General features: G+C 39.5%; 3 protein-coding genes across 4 annotated transcripts; 2 read left to right on the forward strand and 1 right to left on the reverse strand.

Annotated features, from left to right (window-relative positions):
- Nucleotides 1-1,094: 1,094 nt before the first annotated feature.
- On the reverse strand, nucleotides 1,095-5,069 carry emc8 (ER membrane protein complex subunit 8). The gene is made up of 5 exons (XM_030098461.1): nucleotides 4,531-5,069; nucleotides 3,264-3,340; nucleotides 3,109-3,178; nucleotides 2,783-2,877; nucleotides 1,095-2,612 (listed from the first exon to the last, which is right to left on the reverse strand). Exons 1-5 carry the CDS (start codon nucleotides 4,741-4,743, stop codon nucleotides 2,453-2,455), a joined length of 615 nt encoding a protein of 204 aa, XP_029954321.1. The 5' UTR covers nucleotides 4,744-5,069; the 3' UTR covers nucleotides 1,095-2,452.
- A 979-nt stretch (nucleotides 5,070-6,048) lies between these two features.
- cox4i1 (cytochrome c oxidase subunit 4I1) lies at nucleotides 6,049-8,833 on the forward strand. The gene is made up of 5 exons (XM_030097339.1): nucleotides 6,049-6,122; nucleotides 7,047-7,123; nucleotides 7,935-8,099; nucleotides 8,226-8,357; nucleotides 8,514-8,833. The coding sequence occupies exons 2-5, from the start codon at nucleotides 7,048-7,050 to the stop codon at nucleotides 8,648-8,650; spliced, it is 510 nt and encodes a 169-aa protein (XP_029953199.1). The 5' UTR covers nucleotides 6,049-6,122; nucleotide 7,047; the 3' UTR covers nucleotides 8,651-8,833.
- A 1,000-nt stretch (nucleotides 8,834-9,833) lies between these two features.
- Nucleotides 9,834-21,444, forward strand: dusp22a (dual specificity phosphatase 22a). Of its 2 annotated transcripts, XM_030098720.1 has the most exons (8): nucleotides 9,834-9,988; nucleotides 10,074-10,130; nucleotides 11,910-11,943; nucleotides 12,507-12,589; nucleotides 12,884-12,933; nucleotides 15,901-15,975; nucleotides 16,407-16,578; nucleotides 18,757-21,443. In XM_030098720.1, exons 2-8 carry the CDS (start codon nucleotides 10,110-10,112, stop codon nucleotides 18,946-18,948), a joined length of 627 nt encoding a protein of 208 aa, XP_029954580.1. In that variant the 5' UTR covers nucleotides 9,834-9,988; nucleotides 10,074-10,109; the 3' UTR covers nucleotides 18,949-21,443. The 2 variants fall into 2 exon arrangements, with proteins under 2 accessions (XP_029954580.1, XP_029954572.1); XM_030098712.1 differs by lacking the exons at nucleotides 9,834-9,988; nucleotides 10,074-10,130 and having other exon boundaries at nucleotides 11,692-11,943; nucleotides 18,757-21,444.

The raw sequence follows: 21,444 nt of genomic DNA on the forward strand, positions 1-21,444 counted from the left end.
AAAATGACATATTTAATTTCAACAGGGTTGTTTAAATTGCTTTCCACTTTGGTCCTTTTTAAGGCAAAATTAATTATCTCCTGTCCAAACAGTATCCCACAGATTCTGAATTATGCTGAGCAGTTCAGATGACTTTGATGATTAACTCCCTTGTTGGTTTTCTCTGCTTCTTATTCCTTGATCTTTTTTAGGTTTATTTTTATTAAGATATGTTTTGATGGAGATGGTTTTATAGAATCTCCTTGGGCTTCTTTCCTCTCCTGCACAGTCAAGTTTTGTTTCCTGCAATTCCGTATTTTCTTCAAATTTAGGGCAAATAAAAAAAAAGAAATGAAAAAGGTATTGCACAGAGACAGAAAATATGCTTTCTGGAGAAATTCTCTAAAACTGAAAACTGTAGAAAAACAATGGAAAATGGAAAAACAACTTTGTCCACGCATCTAATGAGCAGAGTCTAAACTGATCATAAAATTTAAGAATAAAACGGCAAGACTCTGTCAGTGTAGCTGTCAGTTTTGATGTTGACAAAAGAACCATGTATTTATTACAACATGAAGTTTGAAGTGGTTCTAAATGCAGATAAAAGGCGATAAAGTATGGTTTGTTGACGTTATGAAATTCTGTAGATCGCCTAGTTGAAAATGTAACTTATTTTTTTAGATCTGAGGAATGAGATTTGGTACCATATGTTATATGGCTGTTTCTCCTGTACTGATAGAGACATGATAGGACATTCAGGAGGACTCTTGTAACTGTGGAGACAAGAAGCAAATAAACACATGTTGAGACAGACATGTTTTGAAGTGAGGCTGTAGTAAGGCTAAGTCTTTGGAAAATCAATGTGAGCCAATGTATTGCCCCCATAAGTCAAATATAATGTGTTTACAACATGCAGAAAACCGTATCAATGGAAATTTAAATTTTATTTAGCTTTCATTAGTTCTGTAAAATGATTGTTCTTCATGAATATTCCCTTTTTGAATAGTCTAATTGCCTCAAAAACCACTGGACTCAAGGTTGGGAAGGAAAAAAAACTAAATCAAATTCATATTTTAGTACTAATGTGTGAAATGCAGTGACCAATGCAGTGACTTTCTGTCTTCATTATTGTCAATTTACTTCACAAGGTTATTGGCATACAAGTTTTTATTATAAATTTTGACATGTAAACTGACATATAAAATGTCTTTCGTTCTATTCATTCTGCCTTTTATCAAATGCACTTGACCCTGACAAACATGTTCATGACACAGGAGCAAAAACAGTAAAAACAACTCTTTGATCTTATGATTTCAGACAAACACAACTAAAGAGCTGCAGTCGTTAGGATGGGAAATGTCAAGGCAGTGATTTAAGACACAGCAAAATAATTTTGCTCAAAAAGACATTGAAGCTTGATTTATCCCCTCTCAAAAAATCTATTCCATTATACATTCAGTTAATAAAAAAAACTCATTAGAAAACGCAGCGTAACCACAATTGAGTAATCTCTGAATTAGTCATTCTCAAATACAAAGGTTTTTCTATAGTCTCTCAATAAATACATTTCTAGCATTGACTTTTAAATAGTTGGATCTAGTATGCTCATTTAAGTATAAATAAATACTATTGCCTAAATCTAATGATAAAGATGGAACACAAAACAAAGCTCACACGTTATTGTGCACTGGTGTAGATTTTTTCTTTTTCCATGTCATGGATCAGTTACCAATACGCAGACATGGACATTAGCCTTTTATAGAGACCCTTACAGATGACATGCGGCATGGAAATGTTTATGAAAGCATTAATCAGTTGTAGTTCAAAGCTTGTAAGTTAAACATCCTCTTTAGTAAAAGACACTTAATTTGGTTCAGTTTTATACGACTGTACTTTTCGTGTCTGTACTTCTATGCTTTCATTTCATTATTTCACTTTTGATCATATCTAGGATGCACTTTCAGAGTGTGAAATTTGTTTCAAGAACTGAAACAATACATTTATTAAAGAATTATTTATTCCATATCTTAGAAGAACCATTTGTAACTTGATCTCTTTCTACTGATTGTAAAATTTTAAGAGGAAATACAAAGATCAAAAACTCAACATTTTCACTTCTTGTATATAACTATGAAAAAAAAAAGTCAAAACCCATCAAATATTTAAGTTCCATTCAAAAATCACGATCGCCTCCTTCACCTCACTGTCACACCCTGTAAGGATGCACGCAGGCCAACAGTGCACGCACAGCGTTTGCCCCTTTTCACGTTTGGCAAACTGGTCGACGCCCCTTCAGTTCCCACCGGGGTGGGAGCCTTTCAGTGAAACACGGACCGCGTGTTCAGCATGTCGGTTCTTCTGTGCTACATACAGGATACGTAGCATCGTGCATGCTGCAATGGCAGCAACAACTGTGTATGTGTGTGCATGTGTGTCTGTGTGCGTGTGTGTAAGGAGCTCTTGATTTAAGATCTTAGCACAGATCCAGGACGGACTTGTTGATCACGGGGTTGGTCCAGTCGTTCCTCAGATCATCCAAATGATTGTCAAAGTCAATCAGGTTGTCATAGGACCTGCCCTCCAGCAGGGCCGACGTGATCTTCTGCGCTTCGCTCCAGTCCTCAAAACATTCTCTGGAAGATACGGAGATAAAACATTCACTTCCTGTAGAAACACCTAAACAAAGTGCTTTGGTTTTGATAAATTGTTGTAAGTTAAAGAGACAACATTTGAGCTTGAGCACTGGAGCGGCATGTGGCGTCTGCACCATTATACCCACAATGCACTTTGCAGACAAACTCACTGAGTTACTTCTCTGTTTTTCCACTTGTTTTCGTGATGGTCGTAGATGAGCACAATGGGCTCAAAACAGCTCATTGTTAGTCTACTGCTGTCCACCTGTAGATAGAGACAGAAAATAACAAAATAACAGTGCATTTAGCGAGCAGAAACTATGATATGGTTAACAGGTTTGGTTTTTTTTTTTTGCACTGTAACCTTTTTAGGTTTTCCACTGAACAGCTAGCTGACCAGCAGGAAATGTGAATTTGTATACATTTCTTATTTACTTAATAATTTGGACAACTTTGGTGTCATTCATGTTGAATGAAAACAAAAATAAACTATTACCATAACAATTGCTGCTTCACTGAAGTTTTCAGAAATCCTCGCAGCCACTTTCTCTGCAACCTGGTTGGGTCTGGAAGAAAGCAGAAGGAGCGCATATAAAAGGAGCAGGTAAGGTGTGATACAGAAAGCTGATAGCATTTGTTTTTTGTCTTTACCTTGAATCCTTTGTGCGTTCATTTGCTTGATAATATCCAACGATGACATAATTATTTTCTTTACACCAAGTATCGATCTGATACAGGAAAATCAACATATGAGGCAACAATATTATTCACATGAGAAGACAACAGAAGTGAAATATTCTTTTTAATTTGTGTGAAAGATTTGTATGAATTATATGATTATATAAATGTTGGACATGATTAAGTGAATGTATCACTTTTCAATAAGAAATAATGCAACTTTATGAAGACAAAGTGTAAAGCAGTCAACGCCTGACAAAACATTGTACATAATGCTTTCGTTAAACCCGTGATAATATTTCTGAAGTTTGGTCCTCACTCATGGCTTTACAGCTGACCTACAGTATCCACGTCTTCAAACATGGAAATCCTTCAGCTTTCTTTGTTCGGCCCCAACAGAAAGAGGACTTGAAGGGCAAAAAGAGATCTTCACAGTGAATAATATTTAACAAACTTGGGGTGTACCATTTATCACTACGGGACAAATGTAAAAATAAATAAATATAAACTAAGCACCGTGTGTACACATATTTGAATGTATGATTTACTGCTATAATATCAAGGCTAGTAGTAGAAATAAACAGTATATTGTACTTAATATGTAGTTTGAGGACAAATCTTTAAAACATTACAGTAGAATGACCCTGCAGTGACAATGACCGTAGTTTGCACTGGTCATGTAGGAGTCCATTCTTTCTGATGAGGTCTATGCTGTCAGTTTTGTAACACTATTAAAAACAGTGAAAGTAATCCGTTGTGTTTCACAATCAGTGTTATCTACGGGTTAAATCTGACCATGACAAAGGTGTGTGTGGGTCTCACATCCAGTGTTCACTATTTGAAAGCTGTCACTGTGTGTCCTGGTGCTTCCTCGCCTCTTCTGACCATAAAGCTGGCCACACAAGCTCCGTGATATATAACGTCTTGGTGCACATGGGTATAACTATACATACAACTGAGGTTCTGATATTGAAAATCATGTCATCTGACAAACGTCAAATTATAATCCAAACGTGATTTGAAATTTAGGATTAACTGAGAATGTTGAGCTACTGCATTTACTGTTCACTGATGCGACCCCCATGTTGAAACATGGGCGGAAAGACTGTGATAGCCTGTTAGCGTACAGCACACAACAATAATTAACCTGAACAAGGTTGACATGGTAACTTTGAGTCTGTCCCTGCAGGGAGGTGGACTGTATGCTTGCACACACTAAATTTAACTGACAGGTACTCACCAGTGTCAGAGCTACCTCCAGCATTGGTGCCAGGGCCAGAGTGCCGTGAAACAGAGGCACACAGTCCACACACAGCACCGGCTCGCTGTGGCTGTCTTTCTTCTTCTCCTTGGTTTTCTCTGCCACAAGCAATCCATTCACGGCACAGTGAGGATACTTGGCGGCGTGTAAAAGCATTTTACAGTAAGCCTGGCTTGTTAGTTGGATAGGCATGCTTGTGGAGAGGGAAAAAAAATCATAGAAATGGGCACAGTCGGTGAAAGGTTACAGCTCCTGTCAGAGCAGCGGAGTTACACGGCGGAGAAGCGTCTGCTACCGCTAGCTATCGTTACTTCTCATGCCCGGAGAAAAGTAGAAATCCAGCTCCACGGTCGCCCTACTGGCAGAAGATAAAGTCCCGGCCGTGTTTTCTGATGGGTACATGTACGCTCTGCGGTTATTAGGAGTCTCGGCCGTTTTTAAGGCTCAACAAATGACCAAGCGACTCGTCAGAAAGCTAATCTTACTTCCACCTTCCTCTCGTCTGTAGCACACCGGCGCTGCCATAAAAGCCCATTTCCTTCTTCACGTGGTGGTTAGTAAACAACGAGGCGGTGCACTGCCGCCCCCTGTTGGTGGGAGGGAGAGGCTGCACGTTACACCGTCAATGACAGTAGCGTTTCCTCCTCTACTCGTAGTGACTTTAGGCTGGACCTCTCTGTGAGGTTTGCATGTTCTACAGATACTCCAATTCTTTCCCAGTATAAAATCATGGCTAAATGACAACCATAGAGTAATTGAATTTCAATGTCTATTTGTGTTTGTTTTTCAATGAAACAGTAAAATGTCCTTGTCTTCACTCCATGGCCCTGATGTGAATAAAACATCACAAAAGATGAGTTTGTCAGAAAAAAAAATGTTTTACTGTGCATACAGATTAATATACTGTCATGAAAGTAAAGTTAAATAGGGTGAAACAGAAGTGAAATGTAAGGTAGCACAGTGGGGAGGTCTCTGACCTCATAGCATAAAGGTCAAGGGTTCAAATACCACCCGCCCCTTTTGGTGTCACACTTGCATGACAACTTGCATGTCTTAGAAAAGTATGTGAATGTGTGGGTACTGTAGTTTCCCCCTACAATCCAGAAGTGTGTGTGTTGGGGGGGTAATTGGTCATCCTAGCTGTACTGCCTTTGCCCATAGACAGCTTGGATTGCCTTCTGTGACCCAGAACGAAAGGTGTAAAAGATAGATGACTCGACCTGTAAATTTTTTTCCCCAATATTTTAAACTAAAGGTACACATCTCTGATCATTTGGAATCTTTCTTGTTTCAGTTTAATGCTTTTTTTTTCTGTGAATTATGAAGCTTCAGGAACTCAGTGAAATTAAAAAAAGAGTAAAAGACAAAAATAAAAAATTGTTAAAACGTCCAAAGTGCAGTTTTAATAACCTTTTATTGAAAGGGAAATTCGGGTGAATTGCCGCAAACGAGACAGAAGTGTCGTAGATAGCGGCCGTCCTGCTCCGGCCTGGCGGCCTCCATCTGGCTTTACGTCTTCCGGGTCGGGTTGACTTCCCTTCAGACAGACGGCGGACACCAGCGAGGAGAAGGTAAAACACCGGCTTCATAACCATTTACTAACACAACAACAGCGCACATTTGACATCTACTGCCATGGTGTAAATGTTTTGTAAGTCCAGTGCAGATGCGGATGCTTGTCTTATCTGGACTAATCGGTCGTGTGAAGTGACTTTGTGAGCGATGGTTTTAGCTAGGTCGAGCTAACTGCGGCTAGCTATAGTTAGCTTCTAGCATCACAGAAGAGCCATGAGATGCGGCGAAAGCAAAATGTCTCGGAGCTTCATCTCATACATCGAGGAAGTTAGTCAATCCAATGAGATATCGGTTAATGCTAGAGGTCTGCAATGAGTTAAATGACGTTTTTGTGATTATTTTTTTCTCGGGGCGCGATGACCTTGCGGCTGCAGCTAACGGTAGCATTACCTTAGCAGCTTGGCGGACCTTTGGTTTGATGCCTGAACAATAATTAATCTGAAATGGCTTCACGATGTATATTCACATGCATTTGTGCTGCGTGGCCTACTTTACGTAGAAATGGTGATATGGGTATTCAAACGGCACGTTTTTACGTCTGCCAAACTTTTAATACTTTTATGCTTAAACATACTTTTTGCGAACAGTGATTTGTGTAATACTAACATAGTAAACAGCAATGCTTTTGATTGACAACGTAAAATTTTAAAGCAGTGCTTTAAAATTCGCTTGATGGACTTTTTCCTCATTACTTATTAACGATGTTTATCTGGGTCAATGTGTCGCTGTGCGTTATCCATTTAAAAAAAACAAAACAAAAACTTGTTTAAATAGTTGTTGTCAAAAGTGTGCAGAAATCCCGTTTTATTTTCTGTAAGCATGTTACAAATCCAAGGATTCCGTCTAAACTTGTTTATAATATTGTGTGTGTTCATTAGGTATAAGAGGGTTTTAACATATGTCCTCTGACCTTCCCATAGAATGCTGGCCACCAGAGCACTTAGCCTTATTGGCAAACGTGCCATTTCCACATCTGTCTGTGTACGTGGGGGACATGGTAAGTATAATGTGAAGTGACACCGAGCGTTTTCTATTTCTGGCTGCTGATATAAAAACACTGTCAGGTTAGCCCACCAATAAACTGAGGGGACTCAGTGAGACTGTCTCTCTGTCAGACATGAAAGAATGTCTGACAGAGAGACAAAGAAAAGTTAATATTTCCATCATGGGACTGATTAAGCAGCCACCAGCACTTCTTTCATCTAAGGATTTTGAATACATGTGTAGCAGTGACACACAGTTCACTGTATCAATACTATGTTCTCTTACTGCACATGCAATTTTGCAGTTTTGTTCCTTAAATGTACTTAATTTTCAAGCTGCACTCCTTAGATTTTTTTTGGTTCCGAATTAGTTGATGTCTAATGATCCCTACAATTCGAATAATGATTTTCATTGTCCTAACCCCTGTTATGCATTCTGGATGACTCATAGTGTGCTACTTTTCATCACATGCACAACAAATGAAGTGTTTGTTTTCTTGCTCAAGAACAGTGTTTTCAAATAAGACTTTTGTACTATGTTTTTTTATGAATTTGTACCTTACCTTCTAATATGGTTCAAGTTGAATGAAGCTCAGGAACAGCATTAGTTCCGTTTCTCATCTAAATCAAAGAATCATTTGGGTAATTTCAAATAATTGACAACATTTTATGGCATTGACAATAATAGTGAATCGGAGAGAGCAATCAGTAGAGATGTTCACAGTAGGCAACCCTGTTGTCTTTTTCTGTCTGGTGTTTCAAGAGAACGCTGATGTTCATTAAGTTTAAAGGCCATTGAATGAGTCACTGTCTTGTCTCCTGCAGGTGTTGCTAAAGTGGAGGAGTACACTCTTCCTGCCTACTTCGATAGACGGGAGAACCCTCTTCCAGATATCTGCTATGTGCAGAATCTGAGCCCCGAGCAGCAGTCCCTGAAAGAGAAGGAGAAGGGCTCCTGGGCCGCCCTTTCCAACGATGAGAAAATTGCTTGTAGGACTCAATAACTTGCCTTTTGTTAAAAAAGACATATAAATAATAATTGAGACAACATGAGTGATTTTTTTTTTTGCCATTTTTAAAGTCTTTTGTTTTGGCCTGTGTTTTTGCAATGTTTAGTGTACCGCATCAGCTTCCACCAGAGCTTTGCTGAGATGAACAAGGGATCAGCCGAGTGGAAGTCTGTGGTCGGAGGAATTTTCTTCTTCGTTGGTTTCACCGGCCTGGCCGTTCTCTGGCAGAGGAAATATGGTAAATAGATCAAACTTTGATTTGCAACTTTCATGCCTTGTGTTTGCCGAGCATATTTTGAAATTCACCACAAGCAAACAAAAAATGAAAGTATGAAACCAGTTTTCTCTCAAGACGATTCATTTCTGTTGAGCACACTATCCTGTCTGTTTGCAGTGTATGGCCCTGTCCCACACACATTCGAAGCAGAGTACAAGGAGAAGGAGCTGCAGAGGATGCTGGACATGAGAATCAACCCAGTGGAGGGGTTCACATCCAATTGGGACTACGAGAAGAAGGAGTGGAAAAAGTAACTTGACCCAGAGGACCATGACCCATTCTTGAATCCGGTGGAAGACCAACACAGATTTCCAACAAGGCCTATATTTCTGTATTTATCAGTTGTCCACATTACCTCATGCTGTACATTTTGGAAGACCACTTCCTCTTAAGGTCATTGTGTAATATAGAGACAGGAATAAAACAGTCTGACGAAATGTTTGTTGTGGTCATTTTCCAAGCTTTGACATGAACAATGGCACACCAAATAGTTTTTCTGCAGGCATTCACAGTAGAAGCTGCCTATGTTTAAAGTTGTATAATCTGCACTATTTTAGAATCCACAACAGTTTATATTTGAAATTATTCATTGTATTACAACCGAGTTAAAGTAGTGCCACTAGTTTCTGTTATGCTAACAAAATAGTTATAATTTGCAGTCCTGTGAATTACTGAGATGTACAGTAACTTGTTGAGCAATAGATTCATTAATTCTGCTTGAAATTAAGATACAGGATGGCTCCAGTTTTTATGTTTATGCTGATATGCGGTTAATATGTGGATCATACAGCAGTAAACCTTGAGCTATGTGCATGAGCATCTGGGGGAAAAAATGAATGTAATTCAAAAAAGCTGGTCATTATCTTAAATATTTGCAGTTTTACAGAAGTTGTCACTCATTGTCTTTTCGTTTATTTCAACACAACATTCGAGAACTTTTCTCTACTGATTTTAATGGTCTGGCTTTAAAAAGACCTTAAAGAGATCTCATTGTCTTATACCCTCATAGTTCGATTCACTGTATTTCTGTAAAACACTGAAAATTAAACCAAAAAAAGGTTTGAAATATTCAAGTTTGTGTAATACAACAATACTGTAAAGGGGTTTTGCTCTTTTAAACAAGTTATGATAAAATTAGCATTTAATTTTGTATTTGAAGTTTTTGAGGGGTACCTGTGCTGCATGTTTTAAGACATATTTTTATGTTTCCTTATACATTTCTGTCAATGCAAAAAGATTTCAGATATGTTTTCCAGTTTTAAACTATTATTATCAGACGCAAATGTTTGACAGATGGAGTGTAATCCTTTTTAACGAAGTTGAAATGTCATGCTGGTGCGGGTCTCGAGGTCACGGTGGGCTTTCATGTGAAGGTGAATTGGCTCGAGCTGAGCTGCGACGCGTTGACGTCACTCACCGGATGAGCTGCAGTCGTGTGACGTCAGAACAACCCGGAAGCAGGTTCAGCGTGACGGGACTGTAGTTTGGAGAGGGGCTCCAGGCTGATATAAACATAACACCTGTGTCCCATAATTCAGCCGAACAGAGCACAAAGTTGATGACTTGACGAGAAGGTTTTCCCTGAAGCTTTCGTGAGTTTTGGTCTTTCCGTCCAGTCTGGCGTTTTTTGATCCAAAGTCCATGTTGACACATCGCAGCTGTTTTTCTCGTGTTAAGGTGCAGTAGCTGTCCGCAGACTGGTTCACATTCATCATGGGCAATGGAATGAATAAGGTAAGGGGGTGTTTATTTCGGGTATGCAGCATAATACCATACAGGGACATTTTTTAGGGGATAAATCTCTACATAGCTCAGGCGGTGTGTGCCTGCGATAATCCGTCATGACAGTCATGTTTGCTGTTCCAGGCTGATATGATCTGGAGCTGTATCCATATGAAACGTCAGGTCAAATGAGTTTTAGTCTCCTTTTGAATAATGTTCAGAGGAAGAAAACATGCTAATTCAGTATGCATGAGGAGATTGTCAGTTTATTTACTTAGCTGCAGTCATCTTTCTTGTAAAATTTCGACAGTCCTCATAACCTTCCATCAGTGTTGCTTGCACCTTATAAATGCATTTAATCACATGATAACAATGATATTATTGGCATTCTGGCAACAATAAGTTGTTACTGCCAATGCAAGGGTGGTATCAAATCGAAATCCGAATAAGATTAATTTCATCAAGTAAGAATTGTTGCTAAGTACACGTTTGAAAAAACCTTTTCGAGCATGCAATTTAGCTGACATTTACACTGTGTTGTCTTCTTCACTACTTTTTTATTCTCCCACAGTTAAAGTTGTGTCAAAAATATATATATATATATTTTTTTTTTGCGATTGGTAATGCAATCAGATATAACTGGAAAATAACATGCTTTTGGTGTTTTAGAGTACTTGACATTGTTCTTTCAGTATTTCATTTATGACACTGTTTTAGCTGTTAAAGTCGAGCTTAAGCAAGACAAGTATAAATGAACTTCAGTTCAGCTTTTCTTTCCAGCTCTACAAATATAACAAATGCATAACTGTTTTGATTTGTCCCTCCCTTTGTGAGCAATGCAAACATGTCTGATATCAAGGTTTCTTTGGGTTCAGAAGAGGTTATCACCATTAATGGTTATGCTAAATACAAACATTTTATTCCAAGTGAAAGATTGATTCACTAGATTGATTCACTGGGTTCAAGAGAGCAGCCTTGAATTGAAAAGCCTAGTTTTTACAACCTTTCTTAAGCAATTAAACACTGCATCACTACTACCCGCCGAGATTAAACCTGATCTCAAATTTGAAAGAGGCGCTGCAGTGATCAGATTAATAGATCATCAGGTCCAGTCAGGTATGAGAGAATGCGTCTCCACAGCATCATGTTCACTCCTTCCTGTTGGCCCCTTGAGTGTCTAGTTGGTTTGCAAAGTGCAGGACTCTGAATGCCCTTCCAACCGGTTCTCAAGATACATTGCATGTTGCCATAGATAAATGCAACAGTGGAATAAATAAGTAAATACAACAGTTATAAGCTTTGATTTATGTTTTCTCATCGTTTGTTTGGGTGTTCATGCTGAGTGTAGATGCTGTGATATTCTGGTGTATTATGTGATGACATTGAAATGTTTACAGTGCAATATACTTGAAACATAAATGCAGCAAAGTATTTCTTTTCAAAAATACTCAGCATGTTATGGATTGTGTCAGTCAGTTGTTTATATTAGATATAATCCAGCACCTTATGATCTTATTTCAAGTTTTTCCTCGTGGTTCCTGTCCCAGCCGTTGCACAGCTACACTCAGCCGCTGCTCGCCGCTCATCACTTGATCCTGATAATCATGCATCGTTGCTTCAGGCCTTGTATGGTGATGGGGAACGTTTCCTTTGCAGGAAAGCAGTTCTTAAGCCATAAGCCTTAAATCCAATCTGTCTCGACCAGAACCATTCTTCTCTTCAGATGACCTTCTCCAAGCTGAACTGTAATGAAGAACTAAACGCAGCATGTCTGTGACTTTTGCTTCGCAGGTCGTTGATGGGCTCTATCTCGGGAACATAAGAGGTAAGGCAAAAATGGAGCTTTTAAGTTGTTTTAGACCAGAGGTAGATTAAATACCAACATATAAGGTCACCATGAGTCGGAGCGATTTCCACAGTATTGAGCAGAAGGCTTTATGGTTACTACAATTGGTTTATTTTTATGTAGGTTTCATGCATACTGCATGTTGAACATGATTTACCCAGTATCACATTCTGTTTATCCCTGTCAAATACATAACTTTCATTAAAAATATATAAAAGCCTTACACACAGAAAGTGTTGTTTAACATGAAATCAAAGTCTGTAGTTAGTCTGATACCCTCTGGCCTGGCACTGCCCCTTCCCAGCTGCGGGGGTATTTGTAGCATTCTACTTTTAGATGGCTTCACATGATGGCAGGAGTATGGTGGCTAAAATTAGTGCGAGTGACCACAGGACGAGCTGTACCGAGTGATGACAGCCGCAGACCTCCCTCAGGGTGCAGCGGTTGACATTACAGCTCATCAAAGCTGCTGGTGTGTTTGGTTTGTGTGCAATTCTTGTAAGAGTCCTTTGATATATATGTTTCTCTCTTTACCGTCACAGATGCTGAAAACAGGGAAAGCCTCGCTAAGAATGGCATCACCCACATCCTGTCTGTGTACAACAATGCAAAGCCTGTGTTTGAGGTGAGTGGAAAATTCATCTTATTGGATGCTTTAATGACAATTCAATAAATTAAATAATGAACGTAGTTCTGTGTGTAATTAGCCTTGTGACCCAGCAGGGGGTGGTGATGAGTTACTGATTGAAAATTGGGCCTCCGATCTATATTAGAGAGTCTCTTTACCCTCTCAAATATGAGTGTCACTTAAGGGTGAGATGTTTATTGTAGAAACAGTAGTAAATATTGTTTGATGAATGTAACAGAAGTCCTGAAATGTCCCTCCTTTTGATCCTGGTTCTTGTTCAACGTTTTCCAGGACATGACTTACCTTTGCATTCATGCAGCTGATGCATCCAGCCAGAACTTGTGAGTATTCCCACGCACACACACACACACACACACACACACACACACACACACACACACACACACACACACACACACACACACACACATGCCACAGCAAGTGTGTGTGAGACATAAAGAAATATGTGTTCAATGTGTCACTTTTAGTCAGTTGTCTGTCTCGGTGTTGAAAGAGGCATGAGCTGTCCGTCCGTCCGCCCTTCCAGCGGCTGCAAACATGACACATTCACCATGGTATTGATGTTTTTTTGCTGCGTACGGTCGCTGACCTTGTGCAACACAAGTTGCTGGAGTTCTGAACTGAACACTTGGCATGGGCAGAGGCCAAAAGGCAGAAGCTGCAGCGTAAGCATTAATGCTACCAAACAGTCTTATGTCTTTAGCATATGTATGAGAACAGAGGAGGATTATAGACGTAGTGTCTCTCACGGTCGCAGGTCATTGATTCTGCACTGGCTGGCTTCTCAGAATCAATCCACCCTCTCCCATTGAAGAGAAAGAGCTTTCATTGTGGCTTTGAGCCTCACAAGCTGCCTGGAGGTTTTCAGGATTTGGTGAGGCCTGGTCGTTGGTCGGTAGCTGATTGGGTTGGGCTGGAAGTGTCTGACCTCCACTGTCGCAATCAAACAATCCTTCCCTCCGGCAGCAGAGGAAGGAAACCTCAGTGTGACATCTGGTTGTTTGCTTCGACCACCCAGGGCTCCCCTCTGTCACAATCGCTGGTCTGACTGTCGGGTGGTTGAGGCAAACTGTCACCCCACGGTGCTCACCATCATTCTGAGGCCCCTATGGTCAAATCTCATGGCCACTTCCAGACGCAAGACACGCAGCTGAGATTGTGGCGATGGGAGCAACTGCTGTGGTCTGAAGCCGTCTTAGAGGAAAACATCATTAGAAAGAAGGTTGTTGAAAGTTTAAGTCCACAGTCACGGTCTGAGTTGTTTTTATTAGAAACTGTCGAGAGGAAATTTAAGATGATACCTAATGTCATAAGTAACCTACGTTTGACCATAAAAGCAACAAGTCTCACAGAAAGAAATGAAAGAGCAGAAAAAAAGCAGTATTTTCTTTTCTTTCTTTTTTTTTTAGTTACAGCAAGGATACTGGTTTCTAGTTTATCAAGAATGAGAATAACTCCAGATTTGTATCATAGAACAACATTTGCAAAACCTGTTCCTTTCTCTGGAAATAGTCCAGTTTTGATGGATGCATTAAAACATGAGGAGGTTTGATCCGTGTTGTTTTGTTTCAACAGACACATGTCTGTATCATCTTTGTTCATTTCTGTTTCATCTTTGAATCTTTCCATAGAATTTAAGGTATGAATAGATAATAAGATATTCTTTTGCGTCACAGTTCCCAAGAATAATGATTCTTCAACTCATTGTCTATTTTGTCCACCGAAGTGCTTCCTGAATCTAACAGATGGTCTGAAAAATTGAAGAGCTTACCTCAGACAGGAAGAGTTTGTTGTTAAAAAATACATATATGTAAATGAAATTAGAGTCTGGTATTTTAGATAGAAAGTGTAGATACCCCTGAATCCATTCAAAACTTGTTTAGATGAAATCAGTGATGTTAATTTTTGTAATTGTAATTCATGCTGTTGGTGATAAGTTCTCACAGAACATCTAAAACAACTTTACTGCATTTGATGTTCAGATCAGCGCAGTGGTGAAAATTTAATTGATATTACCTTACATTTGGGGGGGTTCCTCTTTTTTTAACCTTCCAATGAAAAACCGGCTTTGGTTTCATTGTACATTTTAATCCCAGCATGAAGGCGTAAACTTCCTGGGATCCTTTCTGAAAGAAGACCCGCATTCGAATGAGTCATCACACTTCATAAAGAAGATGAAATCATTTTTCTTCTCATTACTTTCGTTATTTCATTTTTCGAGCATTTTCCCAGTTTATTTGACATTATCTCACCGTACTTCTGAAATATGGAGTAGTTTAAGTTTTCCTCCAAGTATCATCGAGAACCTTTGGTACAAAATAACCTCAATTTTTGTGTCACAAGGTAATTTTCTGCATATTAAACAAGACTACCGGAAATCTCTGCGCAAGGAAGACAGAGCGAAGTGCTGAGGAGACATGTTTTAAAGAGGAGTTTGGATCTCAGGAAGGAGGAAAAAAGAAAAGTGACAGTCAGTCTATTTTAGCCCTCGTCTGTTATTCTGTCTGCTGTTGAGTAACCAGCATCTGCTCCTCAGGAGACGGCGCTATCAGCCCGACACTTCTTGATTATGCAAAACACCATCAGTGTTTCCTGACAGTGAATAAGTAGGATATTTAGGGAGCAGTTGCAATGTATCGCATTTCTCAACATTAACCAGGCGCCGGGCTCTGAGGATTTGTGTCACGTTTTCTTTGTTTGTTTTTTTCCCCATGTTGTACAATAAAGCTCATCTACATTTGCGTGTTTTCTAGCCACAAAGCAGGAACAAATTTTCTGCATTTCTGTTGCAAAGTTAAAATGATTCATTTGGAAATGTTTAGATACAGAATAAATCAAAGATGGAAACTGATGCAATTTTGCAGATAGACAGAAATGGAGACAGCCACTTCCTCGTCTGTGCTCTGGTCTACCACAGAGTCTCCAACTGGGCAGACCCAACCGTTTTCTCACATGATGATTTGGAGCAGTTGAAGGAGAAATCTCCACTCCTCAGCACGCACTTCATTTCATTCCAAATGAATAAAATCTGTTGAAGCTAACTCACCAACTCCAGGAATTTCACTGTAATTGACTGTTATGTCGTTTCTAATGTCTCAATTGTCATGGCGTCTTTGTTGGTGCCTCAAAACGTGAGTTTCAGTTTGAGGTGTGTTTTCTCATATCCTACAATGTGTGGTTTTTAGCTCCACAGCACTGAATGGCGTATTTTGCACTAAAAACCACAGTAAAATCTGATCCTCGTGAATGTTTTAAGGAACTTTCTTTTTGTCTTTTGTCTCTTCTAGATTACAACATTTCAAAGAGTGCATCAGCTTCATTCATGAATGCCGCTTGAACGGCGGATCCTGTCTAGTTCACTGGTAGGTTTTAACATCTGAAGCTCCGACCAACTCCGTCCTGGAAGCTCAGGTTGTTAACATTCATATCAAATTAAAGTAAAGCAGTATTTATTTGTAAATTACCTTTCATACTAAAAAAGCAAAAGGAGGTGCACTTTTCATTAACATGTATGTGAAACAAGATTAGGGGCAAATATGCAGGCCTCACTTTAGATCAGAGGCCACAAACAAGCAAATTTCATTTGGATTTGAATTCAAATTTGAAGTGGTAGACTAGAGTAATAATTCTGAAGCAATGATAGCCTAGAGGATCACTTTGTGTAAACATTTGCTATCAGAGGCATATCAAACATTAAATCACATTTCCATCAGTTTATTTGTCACCAGGTGAACTTTGTCATGCTTTGATCATTTCTGACTGCGTGCAGTCTCACACTCCGGTGTTTGTTTAGCCTTGCAGGTGTGTCCCGAAGCACCACCATGGTGGTGGCCTACCTGATGACCGTCACTTACTACAGCTGGGAGGAGTGTCTGTCCGCTGTCAAAGCTGTTCGCTCTTTCGTTGGTCCGAACTACGGCTTCCAGCAGCAGCTGCAGGAGTACCAGACCACACAGGTCCCAGAGGTAAGCACGGAAGAAAATTATACATTAAGAAAAATGAATAAATAAACACAACTATGATTCTTACCGAAAGCATCCAACTCGTTCATATTTGTAGTTTTATTGACAGTAGTAACTTCTGATATTGTCATGTTCAGACTCCCTTTTCTCTGCACTATCTGATCAATCACACTGCTGTGAATATTTCTGTGCATTAAATCTTGGTGTGTGCCACATGAAAACAGGATGTGACACATGCAGCCATCACACGTTTCATGCTTGTTCTGGTTAAAGTGTGAAGTGTGAATCCACCATGCTGATTGCAGTGTTTACTGTGTACCTTCAATCTCACGTCTACCACAAATCACCAGTTATGCAGCACTGAGGTGGTAGAGACTGGGAAAACAGAAAGTGTAGCATCAAATATATGATCTCATTTAGCTGTTTAAACGTGTAAATTCATGTCGCATTATCAAAAGAAAAACAAATGTCTCTTTTTTTAAATTATTGAGTTAAATAAACAAAAAAGTTGTGTGTCAAATGTCACTAATTCAGACAGAATTACAACACAATATGTGGTATTGAAGTTCATTTGATGATCTTCCCAAACTTTTGAAATTCCTGCGCTAAAGTATCATGAAGTTCCACACCAGGAGGGCCAGGAACCCACTGATAAACGTCAGCAAAGGGAAAATAAAAATATGACGAGATACACAACATGTAGATACAACACAAGTAAACACAGTGAAGTCAAATTAAAGCTAAACAAGAAGAGAAACCATGACACCTGAAACCAATAGTATCTGAAGAATAAACACTGTGCTCATGTTTACAGTTATCCTGAAACCTGAACTTCCTTCAGTCGTACTCTTGTACAGCCTGACGACTCTGAATTGGAGGGACGTCACAAATATCCTAAATACAGCTTCAGATTTTCAAGGGATGGTTTTTAGTCACCGTAAGACAAGGATATCACAGTTAGCACATTATTGCAGCCGGTGGATGTTTAGTTTGGCATGGCTGTCGTCAGCATTGGTTTATGAAGGCAGCCTGTGTGTGTGTTTCCATTGCGATGCTGCAGAAGGGGAACTGCAGGGGGTTTGCTGGGATTGCATTACCTTGGTAATCACGTGTTTTAGCATCACTGTCAGCATCTTGCAACACGACATGAGTGAACAACTCGCTCATTTGTTTGTACGACGAGCACTGATTTCGAGGAGTCGAGAGGAAATGGGTTTTCTGTATTTGTGATTTTCCCACATCGTTCTCAAATAGAAAGTGAAGGCTCCTCCAAACCTCCATGCGGCCGTGTCTCCAAAACAGTTTGAAAAACATTCTTTATAACATCAAAGGTACGAGGTGTGTGGAATACACCGTGGGAAGAGAAGGAAGGAAAGAAAATATTGGTCTCAGCATTTAGTGAAAGTGCAGAAAAACATCTGAAAACAGGTTTACAGTGAAAAAAGAACATGCAAACTGCACACAGAGTGTATGCCACCGGGTACACTGTCACCCAATATTGAATAAAAGCTCTTAAATTATTACTGTTACTACACTCTAGTGGTGTAATCAGTAGTAGGTCAGTGTACTGCAGATGTGGGTCATTTGGTCCGCTTTATTTCATTTTTGCAGTCATCTTTTGCAAAGAAGTTCAAAACATTACTGAGAATTCTACACTTCATAATTAAATCTTCAATATTTGCAGCCATTTATTTGCAATTGCAAATAAAAATTAGAATAACAGAATGTTTTAGTAGAAACTAAAATATTTAATGTGAGTATTTTAGGTATGCTATTAAGATTTTAGCTTCTTTGCAGAAATGTGTTCACCTCGTTTGACGGATTTCAGGTGTGAAACATGTCTGGATGTTAAAAGACACTGCGTTCCTGTTCATGGTGGCAAAATTCATTTTCAGTTTCATTTACGATTTTGTGGTATTTAAATTTACTGTTCAATAAGAGGAAGACGCAGTATTTTTTGTGTCAGTTTCTCAATGTGCATGTGACGTTCAGTTAACATTCACTTTATTTCATTCAGGAAAACTGGCACATTTGAAACATTTTCTGTCTTTTAAGTCACGACACTTCTGAACAAATGAACGATATTTTATGAAATCAGAACGTGATCATCAGAAAGTGAATTACTTCATCAGTTAACCACACTGAGCTAACTGTACGGACGGTCCTCCCTCCTGTCCTCAGTATCGCTCATGGCTGCACTCCAGCTACGGTCCCAATCCGTTCCATGACCAGGAGCAAGTGGGCGCTCTGCTCAGCCAGTACACAGAGCAGCAGGAGAGCCAGAGGAGAGGAGCCGACCAGCGCTGGATCAGCCAGGGAGTCGCCGACTGCGCTCTTCCCTCCAAAACACATCCTCCTGAAGGCAGCAGCTGAAGCCCTGCTCCTACAGTCACGCCAAAGTTGTGCCCATCGCTGCCTGGAAATAGCAGCACCTACTATTCAGTGCTCATTTCCAAATCAACCCCAAACTGTGTTCAACTTCATGGGATGTTCTAAACGTCCAACTCCAAGTCAAGCACTTTGACCTTCTTTATGCGCATCTGTCCCACCAGTAAGGTTTAAGCCATGGGCTTCGATCGAGAATCGTGCTCCAGCCTCATATCCACAGCCTGCCACACTACCCTGAAGCCAGAACACGAGTGTTGGTGCTCACAGACGCCTTCTTCTGAAACACCTCGACACCTTTAGCCATAATGATTAACAGATACTTTACAGTGTTCAGCTCAGTAACCTTCTAGACTTGACTCGTCATTGCTGTCTTAAAGGAACATTTTGCCTGCAGTGCATTTTGCCCTCATGTCCAGTGACATTAAATCACATATGATAATACCTGATAAATATCTCAACCAAACTTTTAACATGCAGTTGAACAAATTGAAGTTATCAGTAGAGAGCGTGGGAAAAGGGAAGGTTTGTGTGCTTATTGGACAGACAACAGCAAAAAACAGTAGAAAAACATGTCGTGTTATCGATTAAATGAATAGAAACAAGTGTTTGGATCTAAATTAAGATTTTAAAATCAACATGCATGCGTTTGTTTTGATCCTGAAAATGTAGTTTGTCCATCCATTTTCTAACGCGCTTGTCCTTTTCAGGGTCGCGGGGCGCTAGAGCCAATCCCAGAGCCGGCACACAATAGACAACCAGCCACGCACACTCACACCCAGGGACGAGTTAGAGTCGCCAATTAGTTTAACACGATTGTTCCTGTACCGTAGGAGAAAGCCAGAGGGAACCCACGCACACACGGGGAAAACATGCAAACTCCACAGAGAAAGGCCCCGAGCCTTCGGTTGAACCCGGGACCTTCTCGCTGTGAGGCAAGAATGCTAATCACTGCTCCACCGTGCGGCCCGATGTATATCTTAATACAGTAATTACTATTGATCTGGTTCAAATGTGGTTCACATACAATGACAGTGATTCAGTAATTATTTAAAATTGAACTCAGAATAATAGAAGGGGCCAGACGAGGCGTCCCGACTCACACTGCCAGGCTGACATCTGTTTGTAAAGTTTTAAACGTTTTCGTATCAAAGCACAAGGGGACATTGACCACAATAAAACCATCTTCATATAAAATCCATGTATTTCAGAGTCATTACATATGAACTGCAATATTTAGATTCTGTTCATCTTTGAGGAATATTCCAACCTGTGTGCAAAACATCTGCCATGAGATCCAAAGTCATCGATGCACATTAAACCACAACACATGAAAAAAATTAAATATGAAAGCAGCAAAATTGTTCTAGACATTATCAGAGCTGCTTTTCTTATTCTTGCAAGCAGTTGGTGACACATCCGTTTGACGTGTGTGAGAAACATTCGCAGCTCCTCATCAGCTAATGTCCCCAAAACAAGAGGGAGAAGTTGGAAAGTCGGTTTGGCAAAATGTTCATTTAAGTCCGACACATCTGTGATGCTACTTAAGCTGATGCTGAGGTTAAACAACTACTTCTCATGAAGGATCTCTGAATGCGTAAGTCTTCCTGATGTGAATGAAGCTCTGCTTTAACATTGTATTGTGATGAAGAAGAATTTTTTTAAGGAATTTCTGTTCAAATCAGGGGTGCAGTCAATTATTTTAACTGTATTTATGTTTTGGTTGTTTGTGTTTTATAATAAAACGCAGTGACTGACTAAAAATGGAATTGCTCATAAATCTGTATCTTCAACACTGAGAAATGAAGAGTAAATTGGTGTATTTTAGAAGTCATTTTTTGGATGGGCCCAAAGACTTTTAAATCAGGAAACAATTGTAGAGCACTTGAATGCAAACTAATCACAGTTGCTGTTAAAAAAAAAAATAAATAAATAAAAGTGCTGTAGGCCTTAGGATACAGATTCAGTTTCAAACCCCTATCAATATCAGTTGTTCATTTTTTGCCTACAGAGAATACTTTAAAGCCAGCTAGTGGAAGAAAGAAGTTTTCAGAGAATCCATTCATGGTTTTGACTTTTTTTCAAGGTAAAAGTCTAATGTTGAATTGTTCAATGTGAATTATTCTTGGATATTAGTTTACAAATGTATTGGTTATGGATTATAGGTAAAGACCAGGTGTAACTGTCTGCTGAATCATTTCTATTGCTTCTTCTACATTATTCCACCAACCAACTGGACAAAACACATGAAATAAATGTAGCCTTTAAGATCTTAAAAAAAAAACTACTGACTCTCTCACATGGAGGGTTAAACTCAATATTTCTATCTCAATAGTAGGATGTTTATAATTTCTGTTTTATGTCTTACAGTAAAATTTACAACTTAATGCTACATTTATGTTTTCCGGTGTGCTTCTCTAATATTTCTGACTGAAGCCCGATTGGTATATCCTACTGAATGAAGTGTGTGTGTGTGTGTGTGTG

Source organism: Salarias fasciatus, chromosome 1, assembly GCF_902148845.1.
Source record: "Salarias fasciatus chromosome 1, fSalaFa1.1, whole genome shotgun sequence".
Classification (NCBI taxonomy): Eukaryota; Metazoa; Chordata; class Actinopteri; order Blenniiformes; family Blenniidae; genus Salarias; species Salarias fasciatus.

Excerpts from the sequence above, each read along its gene's own strand:
- dusp22a (XM_030098712.1), top strand. The coding sequence starts at position 11,886 with ATGTCTGTGACTTTTGCTTCGCAGGTCGTTGATGGGCTCTATCTCGGG. Across the intron at positions 11,944-12,506 it reads CTATCTCGGGAACATAAGAG|ATGCTGAAAACAGGGAAAGC; the intron begins GTAAGGCAAAAA and ends TTACCGTCACAG. Across the intron at positions 12,590-12,883 it reads ATGCAAAGCCTGTGTTTGAG|GACATGACTTACCTTTGCAT; the intron begins GTGAGTGGAAAA and ends AACGTTTTCCAG.
- cox4i1 (XM_030097339.1), top strand. The coding sequence starts at position 7,048 with ATGCTGGCCACCAGAGCACTTAGCCTTATTGGCAAACGTGCCATTTCC. Across the intron at positions 7,124-7,934 it reads CTGTGTACGTGGGGGACATG|GTGTTGCTAAAGTGGAGGAG; the intron begins GTAAGTATAATG and ends TGTCTCCTGCAG. Across the intron at positions 8,100-8,225 it reads CAACGATGAGAAAATTGCTT|TGTACCGCATCAGCTTCCAC; the intron begins GTAGGACTCAAT and ends TGCAATGTTTAG.
- emc8 (XM_030098461.1), bottom strand. The coding sequence starts at position 4,743 with ATGCCTATCCAACTAACAAGCCAGGCTTACTGTAAAATGCTTTTACAC. Across the intron at positions 3,341-4,530 it reads TGGAGGTAGCTCTGACACTG|ATCGATACTTGGTGTAAAGA; the intron begins GTGAGTACCTGT and ends TTCCTGTATCAG. Across the intron at positions 3,179-3,263 it reads GAACGCACAAAGGATTCAAG|ACCCAACCAGGTTGCAGAGA; the intron begins GTAAAGACAAAA and ends GCTTTCTTCCAG.